At 35.2% G+C, this 12,945-nt stretch overlaps 1 protein-coding gene across 5 annotated transcripts in view; it reads left to right on the forward strand.

Annotated features, from left to right (window-relative positions):
- Window positions 1–12,945, forward strand: part of LOC117326378 (orexin receptor type 2-like) — a 138,155-nt gene that overhangs the window by 100,931 nt on the left and 24,279 nt on the right. For all 5 annotated transcript variants that reach the window (XR_004532478.1, XM_033883109.1, XM_033883107.1 and 2 more), the window contains exons 2-3: window positions 2,703–3,081; window positions 12,743–12,866. Coding sequence is in view for 4 of the 5 variants with exons in the window: in XM_033883109.1 (XP_033739000.1) it covers window positions 2,703–3,081; window positions 12,743–12,866 (503 nt within the window). In the remaining variant the exon portion in view is untranslated. The remainder of the gene's footprint in view (window positions 1–2,702; window positions 3,082–12,742; window positions 12,867–12,945) is intronic.

Raw genomic sequence — 12,945 nt, forward strand, 5'->3', positions numbered from 1 at the left:
TGGGAAATCGCCTGGATTGGTTCTGTATGATAAATGTTTACTGCCACAAAAAGTAGAGACTTGAAACTCAATTGTTGATACGACAAATTAAGAGTGAATTGTGAAGCCAGATGCGGCTTGATTAATTTGAATTTTTTATTGTAATTGCGTGGAAATTGAAAGTATAAACATGAAAATTCCGAAACCGTCTAGTCATCTGAATCACACACGACTGTGATATATCCTGTCGGAAATACTGCTTTGAACATCACAAATATTTGTAAAAGAACTCACGAATATCAATTAGTGTCGAACGGAATTATATTATGAGTTACTGTAAACGTGATTATTTGCGCGGGGGTTAATTTCGCGATTTCAATATGTAACCTATACGCGTGGGGGTAATTTTCGCGATCGATCCATTTTAGCTTGTAGTTCAAGATTACGCAAATTGATATCAAAAAAATACGCGTGAGGGGAATTTTCGCGAACAAAAGGAGTCGGCGGAATTAGTGTAAATTCCCCCCTCGCGTGAATTTCAACGTTTACAGTAGTTTTATCAAATGGAGGACTATCGATAATTAACAGTTATTTATATAGATTGGAGGACTATCGATAATTAACAGTTATTTATATAGAATGGAGGACTATCGATAATTAACAGTTATTTATATAGAATGGAGAACTATCGATAATTAACAGTTATTTATATAGATTGGAGGACTATCGATAATTAACAGTTATTTATATAGAATGGAGGACTATCGATAATTAACAGTTATTTATATAGAATGGAGAACTATCGATAATTAACAGTTATTTATATAGAATGGAGAACTATCGATAATTAACAGTTATTTATATAGATTGGAGAACTATCGATGATTAACAGTTATTTATATAGATTGGAGGACTATCGATAATTAATACTTATTTATATAGAATGGAGGACTATCCATAATTAACACTTATTTATATAGATTGGAGGACTATCGATAATTAACAGTTATTTATATAGATTGGAGGACTATCGATAATTAACAGTTATTTATATAGAATGGAGGACTATGGATTTTTAAAAACACAATAAAAGTGCACGGGTTACGATAAATATATTACTCATACTGACGTTTGACTGTTGCACTGTAACAAAATATGACTTCTTTCAGCAATAAATCACGTGCGGTTAATGCTGTTTCCGCTGAATTAGTTTCAAATCTAATTGCCATAGTAAATTACGTTACCATAACTGAAGCTTAAGAATACTGTTGTAGATATGCTGTTTCGATCTGCCCTTATTTATCTTGGAGCTAATTATTCTCGATGATTTAATAATTAATCCTTGTCAACTTCAAACGAATGTTTATACTTAAAATCACAGTATGAAGAATTTACGGTATTGTGTCGTCAGAGACAGAACTTTGAGAAGTGTCCAATCCAATCAGAAGAATAACTCCTTAATTACACCATTCGTAGTCGTTAATTAGTGTCAAATGACGCTTCGTCGCCAAAAAAAATGCGGAAAATATCCGTATGTACCACGAAAAAGTTAAATATGCAATTTCAGGAGCCTGCTTCCAATATCACGATTTATGTAATAGATATCAACAGAAAACAGGAAATATCTTTAAAAAGATAAACGGCATAGTTGTTATGCTGGTAGTTATAATGTAAAACTGCTGGTGAAATAAATTGACGAACTAATGCGTTTCAGCACGGATAACAAAATTATATCAGTTTGAATCATTTTTGGTGATAATAAGACTGCATTTGAATAAGGAATATAATTTAATTGGTGTGTAATTTGAATAGATACATCCACTTATTCAGCTTGCATTCAATCTTAACTTTGTTTGGTTTTTAACTGCATATCTGCATTTTGCATTTACCGCTACATCACAAGGAGACTTAACACGAACATACCGCAGCCTCCCAAAAACACATACTCACTCACCACACTCATGCATGTCGCACGCACGGGAGGCCGTCCTTAAATGACCTTAGCTGTTAATAGGACGTTAAACAAAATAAACCAAACCAAACCAAAACCGCTACATTGACCAATCACATACTTCATCTTGACCAGTAACGCCACCTGTCGCGTCATATCCGGGACCAAAAGAATATTATACGGCTATGCCGAAAAACTGAAAACGTTGTGTGTTCAAGAGATCCATGTTGGTGACGGTATAGCAACTACGATTTCGTTTACAAGACTAGTCTTGATTATTGTTGTTAATGCCAAATTGCTTTGTTTTGCCTCTAAATGTCCGATAATCTTTTTCACTGTAGTCTGAATAAGAAATGTTCTCACTCGAGCGGTGACAAAAACATTAGTAGATCTAAATACCCGTACCAATAGATATGTGTTTATGTTAAAGTTACAAAATATACATTACAAACTCAGACATACACGCCATATTTCCTACTGCTTAAATATGTTTTAATTGTTTTACAGCAAGTGGCTGTCCATATTTCCTACTGCTTAAATATGATTGAATTGTTTTATAGCAAGTGTCTGTCCATATTTTCAACTACTAAAATATCATTTAATTGTTTCACAGCAAGTGTCTGTCCATATTTTCAATTACTAAAATATGCGTTCCTTGTTTTACAGCAAGTGTCTGTCCATATTTTCAACTACTAAAATATGATTTAATTGTTTTATAGCAAGTGTCTGTCCATATTTTCAACTACTTAAATATGATTTAATTGTTTTACAGCAAGTGTCCGTCCTGGTGTCCGTACTGACCTTGACGGCCATTTCTATGGAACGCTACATGGCGATCTGTCATCCGCTGTCCTTCCGAGTATCCAAGTACAAAAGTATCCTGGTGATCGGGATGGTGTGGCTGCTGTCAATGTTAGTGGCTGTACCCAACCTTGTGTTCCTCACCTTGTTCCCGGACAACATCATCCCATCCGACATAGGAAACATTTGGCTGACGGCGTGCATGCCAGCTGATTTGAAAACTGAGTTCGTGTATCAATTGTTCCTCACAGTGGCCTACTATCTACTGCCTCTCTTTATCATGGGCTTCACTTATATCCGGATAGCAGTGTGTCTTTGGAAGAGTACGCTAGCCGGACCCGCTACCAACAGTAAGTATCGTCAACCTCAACCTCTCACATCCTCTTTCACTCCTTCCCTTACTCACCCTCTGTCTTTCCCTCTGTCTTTCCCTCTGTCTTTCCCTCTGTCTTTCCCTCTGTCTTTCCCTCTGTCTTTCCCTCTGTCTTTCCCTCTGTCTCGTCCTTCATCTCTTTCAGGACAACTCGTTTGTAATAAAGAAGAACTGTTAACAGCAAAGAGGTCCAAAGAGGGTTCATTCTTAAAAAAAGTAATGACCTCCGATCAGAGGGTACAATATTACCAAAGTAAGAACCTCCGATCAGAGGGTACAGCCTTACCAAAATAAGAACCTCCGATCAGAGGGTACAATCTCGTATGTCGTATGTCGAGCCGCTGAACATTCAAAAGTTCCCTCGTTGGCTAGTAAAAACACAAGATATGAATTTTTAAAATGTTGAATGTCGTTTGAGGTATGTCGAGCTAACTTCACACAGCTTATAGTTGATGGTACGCAACTATCGAATCAGAGTAATTCGACCCGTCGAAATGATACCAACGCCGTAACAGATGTCGCTTTAATATCGACTCAGAAAGCGATCACATTAAACATCCTGAAATTAAATATATCCACATTTCTTTATTGAAGGCGAATACTAGTTGAGGAATCCTCACTCTGTCTATCTCACTTTACTCGTTCAGACAAACACATAGGAGACACAGCTGTTTGCTAAGTGCGTCATGTGTAATGCCACAAAATACGTAACTCTGTTTTATATTTCCCTAATCCAGTAAATTACTATTCAAGTCAAAATAAGGTCAAAACACAGAGAAGAGGGGGAGGGAGGGGGAACTAGTTAACATCCAATTCAAAATAAGACTGATAAAAAGGTGGAGGGGACTTATTATATGTAACAGCCAAGTCAAAATAAGGTCAAATTATACAGGGGGGGGGGGGGGGGGGGGCTAGTTCCGTGTGTAAGGTCCAAGTCAAAATATGGCCTATACAAAGGGGGGGGGGGGGGACTTGTTACATGTAATATCCAAATAGAGGGGGGAGGGGGGGGGGACTTGTTACATGTAACATCAAATTTTAAATAAGGCCGATACAGAGGGGGGGACTTGTTACATGTAATATCCAAATAGAGGGGGGAGGGGGGGGGACTTGTTACATGTAACATCAAATTTAAAATAAGGCCGATACAGAGGGGGGAACTTGTTACATGTAATATCCAAATAGAGGGGGGAGGGGGGGGGGGGGGGGGGGGGACCTGTTACCCGTAATTCATGTTAAAATTATGCCAAAGGATACAGAAGAGGGAGGCAATGTAATCGGTTTTATCGAAACAAATGCACAAAGTCGGTCTGGATAAATGAGTTGATAGATATAAATATCATTTGATGTATTTTGTGGATTTCTCTTGGGGGGACTACTGCTTTAAAACGATATGGTATTAACGATTTAATGGTTTTAATAAAGTAATTCAGCTATTTGTGTGTATGTAATAATGAATTATCAGTTCTCTTTCATATTCCATCAAACTTCGGCACGGCCAGATTGAAATTTATAAACTTGTCGATCGATTCTGTGGAAGCTGTTCCTTAAAGTATGAACGCCGAAGGGGAATATTGCTCCAAGCACTGGTCAGCGGTTAAACTATAAAGTACAAATGTAGTTGTGGGGTTGGCCTGGCGACATGACCACCTGTTGGGGACTCACCAGATGTCCTACACTAATGGCGACGGAATGGTTTCCTATCTGTCTGTTAAAACATACAGTTAATGTCGCTAATGCTTTATCAAAAGCTTGGTAAACAAAGGGATACCAGGGCATAGATTGGTGTAAAGGATCGATGTGTACTTTTGTTACAATTAGTCATGTCTTATTGAACTCAATCAATGACTTATGTTACGATTGGATACCACAGCTGCCAATCATCCAGGCACCGGATACGTCTCCCAAATGTCGCTACAGCGTGGTGACAAGGAAGGAGACTTCAGTCGGGAGTATCTAAACGTATCCTTAATATGTCTACAGTCGAAATTCAAACTTAAATTTTCAGAGAATATGATAGCAAGTAGAAAAATTAGTGTATACTAAATTATCAGAGAGATTCCAAAACTAAAACGCAGATTACGGATGTGTGTCTACTGACTTCTACAGTAAGACGGAAGTACATTTATATCGGATTGTGTATAGCGGGACATTTGATACCATTTAGGTATCGTCGAGGGGGTACGAACACGGGGTGGTTTCGTCCGGAGGGGATTTTGTCCTAGGGGCTAATGTCCGAGGGGGCTAATATGTCGGGGGGGGGGGGGGGGGGGGGGGGGGGGGGGGGGGGGGGCCGAGGTATATCAGTGTAGCAGGAGACAGTTTGATATCGTGTAGTTTGGAGATATTATTGATATTCTTTCCTTTTCTGTGGGATGGGAACACTTTGGTTAAGTGGTGTTAGACTGGTGTATGTTATGATGCAGCGGTAACATTACACACATAATTGTCCACAGCCAGCAGTTCTGTTTGAGGGTACCGAATCTATCCGCGTCCCCTGTTTTGCTACAATAGCCACATGATACTCCAATATGCGATGCTTTTAAAGAACGTGGGATTGGATGTGGGTATCCATCAGAAACAGTAAACACTAAATGTATTTGGCAATAGAAATCAAATTATTTACGTTGTTAAGTAGCCAGTAACGCGGCAATTATACAGGTATAAAATGTTATCGAGTTTGTTAAATTCCCTTGTGGAATTTAGCGATAACTGGCATTGTGCTGGGCTGTTCAATCACGCGCTCGTGTTCCTGTCCAGCGGGATCCCCCGCACGGCGACCATGTCATTTAACCGATAAATACTCCATTTGTGTTTGGTGTGAGTATCCAATATCATAAAAACATATATGATTATTATTTTAGATCCCTGATTAGGGTAATGTCTTGTACAAATCCTCTTATCGTCACACTATTGAGACCAGTAATTAGTATCAATATTATAACAATCGTAGATTTGATACAGATATGGTCACATTTCATTTATTCCAATATGTCATCGTGTTACACATGTAACATCATGTGACCGACATATCCCCGCCTTCTACATCAACCAAACATAGCTGTGTAACCTTCCCTGTAGTTCTCCTACACTCTATTTGCTTTTTCAAATACAATATATCGATTATTTTGATTGTGTTGACAATGATGGGAATATTTCCAAACAATCGGTGAATAGCATCGGTTTATATCGAGAAATTCTTTGGTTGATATTTCATAAAACGGTGAATGGAAAAAAGCGTCTGATATACACAGATTGTAACGTCAACAACCGTCTCACATGTACACAGATCCTAACGGAAACAAGCGTCTGACATACACAGATCCCAACGAAAACAAGCGTCTGACATACATAGGTCCTAACGGGAAAAATCATCTAACATAGCATACAGAGATCGCAACGAAAACAAGCGTCTGACATACACAGATCGCAACGTCAACAACCGTCTCACATACACAGATCCTAACGGAAACAAGCGTCTGACATACATAGGTCCCGAAGGAATATAATGTCTAACATACACAGATCCCAACGGAAACAAGCGTCTGACATACACAGATCGCAACGTCAACAACCGTCTCACATACACAGATCCTAACGGAAACAAGCGTCTGACATACATAGGTCCCGAAGGAATCAAATGCCTAACATACACAGATCCTAACGAAAACCCACATTAACACATCCTAACGACAACAAGCGTCTCTCATACACAGATCCTAACGAAAACTCACATACACAGGTCCCAACGAAAACAACCGTCTCACATACACACATCCTAACGAAAACAACCGTCTCATATACACAGATCCTAACGAAAACCCAAATACACAGGTCCCAACGAAAACAAGCGTCTCACATACACAGATCCAAACAAAAAAAAAAAGGTCCGATATACCCAGGTATCATAAATAGCCTCTGTCGGTACAAAAATACATACTGGGTAGTATAACTACGGTCTCTGTCATTTTCAATACAGGATCTGTTCAAAGCTTCTCGGCGTGCCGTTAGTAATGGACAATAAAAAAATAAAACAATCTTAGCGTTTGAAATTGATGGAAAAGGGAAGCATTTCCCTTAAAGCACACTGTTATTACATAACTTGGATTGTATTCCTCAATTTCGCGTTGGTAGCATTGTAATTGCCGTGACGTTTTAGTTTTTGTTCCAAATTGCCTCAGTCCGTAACACTCCGCGTCGACAACCATTAGCCTCATACCCCGTGCCAACCACGTGGTCTTCTTCTGCACCGCACATGTAATTAATGAGCTTCACCTTGCTACAACTATTTAGCGAACAAAATTCACTCTTTCTTGTTATTCTACACATATTTTCCAATATTCAAAACAGTGGGTTTTCACTGTCTTTACAAATATCATTATTAAATTAATATTAATCTGAAATCCATCACTGACAATTTCTTAAATATGAAATAAAGATAAAATCTATGCTCGGCCTCCATTCTGCTGCAATAATCCGTTATCCCCCTCCCCACCACCCCCACCACCACCACCACCCCACAATATGTTTGAATAGATCAAGATTAGTGTGTATTTAACCTATGCCCAACATCTTTTGGTTTTAATCTTAGAGTATAACGCAGATTGCAAGCCGAAACTAGAACTTGAGTCAAAAGCAACAGCAACACGAATATCAAAAACCGGTGAAAACGGGAAACAGGAATGCCCCGGGAAGGCTGCATTGTCATCAGAATATGTTACAGGCGGTGCTTGTGTACATTCATGGAAAACTTGTACTCAAACAACGATGTATGATTACGTATATTTATCGAGAGACACCTGGCTTCGGTCTACTGAGATGGTGTTGTTTTGTATGTTGATGAAAATCGTTCTCATATTAACCAATATGTTTTAATGGTCTATATATATATATATATATTTATATCCCTTTAATTTAGTTCAAATTTGTTATTTAGATTGTTGTGTTGACAATGCCGAATATTGTATTAATTCAATCGTTGATTTCAAAAACGGATCTCTAGCTAAGGAATTTATAGGGCAAACGAGGCAGCATGACTCCAATCACGTGACAGCATGATTCAACTCACGTGACAGCATGACTCTACGCACGTGACAGCTTGACTCCAATCACGTGACAGCATGATTCAACTCACGTGACAGCATGACTCTACGCAGTGACAGCTTGACTCCACTCACGTGACAGCTTGACTCCACGCACATGACAGCTTGACTTGTTGCTACAGTTGTAACTCTGAGTAAAGAAAATATCAAAACCAGCGTTGATGTTTTGCCGGACCGTTAATCCAAACATTCCTGTGGAGACGATTGATCAAAACTATCCCTTTCATTAAGTTTGCTTCAAAATTCCTGTTTTGAATTGATTTTCATCCTGATTAAATATTTTCTGAACAACATGAATTTATGTTTTACGCATGATTGACGTTATGCCGGCTGTCAGAGAGCCCGAATTGTGTTTATATTATAAAGCTAAGACAACGTCGTTCTGTCGATGGAAACGAGACCGGATTTCACTATTTTAGAGATCGACATTGAACAAAATTACGACCGATTCCAACAGGAAACACCTTCAGTGAAATGTTATTACATGCGCCAAAAACTTGGTTGATGACATTACGACTCGGTCATTCCATCACAGCTTACTCCGTGTGATGGTTCCTGTCGCAATTAAACGTTTCTGTTTGTTCGGCGCGGCAAAACTTCACCATAAATAGTTTGTCATCAATTTCAATACAAAAACCAAAGACAATATTGGGCATAGAAAGTCAGATTAATGGACAGTTTGTCAGGTGAAGCATGCGAATGTATCGGTAGTTACAACAAATGACGTTTTTATCTGACAGTAATTGAAAGGTTTACATATCGCTGCTTGTGAGCGATTCACAGAAATATCTATTCAATAAAGACGTGTGTCGTCACAGTTTATGTTTTAGGTACAAACAGGCCAACGAAGTATTGATATTGGACCTCATTAGGCATATAACGGCGTACCGAATTCTACATTTATATCAACTAAACCTGAACTGAACATTTGTTTGTCGGGTTCATCGCCCCGTGAACAGCAAGAGTCAAAGGCCAATGAAAAGCTGTTATTGACGTATGTCAGATGAAAATCACTGCTGATTGTTTATAGGACAATAGAAAAGATAAAAGAGGAAAAAAACAATGAAGATAAACATCTGACAGGACTAAAGGATTCCAGAACCGTTATACGATAAGGCTGGTAGTTAAGGCAGTAGGATTAAACCAGGAAGATCGAACATCTACACAGTAACGCAACCACTTTGACAATATGCTACTTTTTTACGGAACATTTTCCTTGTTTGTTTAACGCCGTGTTTAGATGTTTGGTGGGACGATTTACGTGTTTGTTTTATCGACTTTGTTTACATTGTAATAACAGACTTTGTTTACATTGTAACAACAGACTTTGTTTACATTGTAATAACAGACTTTGTTTACATTGTAATAAAACAGATTTTGTTTACATTGTAACTACATACTTTGTTTACATTGTACCAACAGACTTTGTTTACATTGTAATAACAGACTTTGTTTACATTGTAATAACAGACTTTGTTTACATTGTAACAACAGACTTTGTTCACATTGTAACAACATACTTTGTTTACATTGTAATAACAGACTTTGTTTACATTGTAATAACAGACTTTGTTTACATTGTAACTATATACTTTGTTTATATTGTAACAACAGACTTTGTTTACATTGTAACAACATACTTTATTTACAATGTAACAACAGACTTTGTTTACATTGTAACTACATACTTTGTTTACATTGTAATAACATACTTTGTTTACATTGTAACAACAGACTTTGTTTACATTGTAGTAACATACTTTATTTACATTGTAACAACAGACTTTGTTTACATTGTAACAACAGACTTTGTTTACATTGTAACAACAGACTTTATTTACATTGTAACAACAGACTTTGTTTACATTGTAACAACAGACTTTGTTCATTAGACTTTGTTTACATTGTAACAACAGACTTTGTTTACATTGTAACAACAGACTTTGTTTACATTGTAACAACAGACTTTATTTACATTGTAACAACAGACTTTGTTCATTAGACTTTGTTTACATTGTAACAACAGACTTTATTTACATTGTAACAACATACTTTGTTTACATTGTAACAACAAACTTTGTTTACATTGTAACAACAGACTTTGTTAGCATTGTAACAACAGACTTTATTTACATTGTAACTACAGACTTTGTTCATTAGACTTTGTTTACATTGTAACAACAGACTTTATTTACATTGTAACAACATACTTTGTTTACATTGTAACAACAGACTTTGTTTACATTGTAACTACAGACTTTGTTTACATTGTAACTACATACTTTGTTTACATTGTAACAACAGACTTTATTTACATTGTAACAACATACTTTGTTTACATTGTAACAACATACTTTGTTTATATTGTAACAACAGACTTTGTTTACATTGTAACTACATACTTTGTTTACTTTGTAACAACAGACTTTGTTTACATTGTAACAACAGACTTTATTTACATTGTAACTTCACACTTTGTTTACATTGTAACAACAGACTTTATTCACATTGTAACAACAGACTTTGTTTACATTGTAATAACATACTTTGTTTACATTGTAACAACATACTTTGTTTACATTTTAATAACATACTTTGTTTACAGTGTAACAACAGACTTTGTTTACATTGTAATAACAGACTTTGTTTACATTGTAACAACATACTTTATTTACATTGTAACTACACACTTTGTTAACATTGTAATAACATACTTTGTTTACATTGTAACAACATACTTTGTTTACATTGTAACAACAGACTTTGTTTACATTGTAACAACATACTTTATTTACATTGTAATTACAGACGTTGTTTATTAGACTTTGTTTACATTGTAACAACATACTTTGTTTACATTGTAATAACAGACTTTGTTTACATTGTAACAACATACTTTGTTTACATTGTAACAACATACTTTGTTTACATTGTAACAACAGACTTTGTTTACATTATAATAACAGACTTTGTTTACATTGTAATAACAGACTTTATTTACATTGTAACTACATACTTTGTTTACATTGTAACTACAGACTTTGTTTACACTATAATAACATACTTTGTTTACATTGTAACAACAGACTTTGTTTACATTGTAATAACACACTTTGTTTACATTGTAATAACAGACTTTGTTTACATTGTAACAACAGATTTTGTTTACATTGTAACAACATACTTTGTTTACATTGTAATAACAAACTTTGTTTACATTGTAACAACAGACTTTGTTTATATTGTAACAACATACTTTGTTTACATTGTAACAACAGACTTTGTTTACATTGTAACAACAGACTTTGTTTACATTGTAACTACAGACTTTGTTTACATTGTAACTACATACTTTGTTCACATTGTAACAACAGACTTTATTTACATTGTAACAACAGACTTTGTTTACATTGTAACAACATACTTTGTTTACATTGTAACAACATACTTTGTTTACATTGTAATAACAGACTTTGTTTACATTGTAATAACAGACTTTGTTTACATTGTAACAACAGACTTTGTTTACATTGTAACAACATACTTTGTTTACATTGTAATAACAAACTTTGTTTACATTGTAACAACAGACTTTGTTTACATTGTAACAACATACTTTGTTTACATTGTAACAACAGACTTTGTTTACATTGTAACTACATACTTTGTTTACATTGTAACAACAGACTTTATTTACATTGTAACAACAGACTTTGTTTACATTGTAACAACAGACTTTGTTTACATTGTAACAACATACTTTGTTTACATTGCGACAACATACTTTGTTTACATTGTAACTACAGACTTTGTTCACATTGTAATAACATACTTTGTTTACATTGTAATAACAGACTTTGTTTACATTGTAACAACAGACTTTGTTTACATTGTAATAACAGACTTTGTTTACATTGTAACAACAGACTTTGTTTACATTGTAACAACATACTTTGTTTACATTGCGACAACAGACTTTGTTTACATTGTTAAACATATTATCCTATTGTGTACATGTTTTGTTTACAGATATTATAATATTGTATACGTTTTGTTTACATATATTATAATATTGTATACGTTTTTTTACAGATATTATAATATTGTATACGTTTTGTTTACATATATTATAATATTGTTTACGTTTTTTTACAGATATTATTATATTGTTTACGTTTTGTTTACAGATATTATAATATTGTTTACGTTTTGTTTACAGATATTATAATATTGTATACGTTTTGTTTACAGATATAATATTGTTTACGTTTTGTTTACAGATATTATAATATTGTATACGTTTTGTTTACAGATATTATAACATTGTGTACGTTTTGTTTACAGATATTATAATATTGTGTACGTTTTGTTTACAGATATTATAATATTGTGTACGTTTTGTTTACAGATATTATAACATTGTGTACGTTTTGTTTACAGATATTATAATATTGTTTACGTTTTGTTTACAGATATTATAATATTGTATACGTTTTGTTTACAGATATTATAATATTGTTTACATTTTGTTTACAGATATAGCGTCAGATAGCAATGCCGCCACTTTACGTAACCGGAAGAGGACGGCTAAGATGTTGATTATGGTGGTAGTGTTATTCTCGGTCTGCTACCTCCCAGTCTACATGTTAAATATTCTAAGGTAAGGAAGTGTTATAGTAACTTAATATTAAATATTCTAAGGTAAGGAAGTGTTGTTATAATAACTTTATGTTAAATAT

The sequence above is a fragment of the Pecten maximus genome, chromosome 4 (assembly GCF_902652985.1).
Source record: "Pecten maximus chromosome 4, xPecMax1.1, whole genome shotgun sequence".
Lineage (NCBI taxonomy): Eukaryota > Metazoa > Mollusca > Bivalvia > Pectinida > Pectinidae > Pecten > Pecten maximus.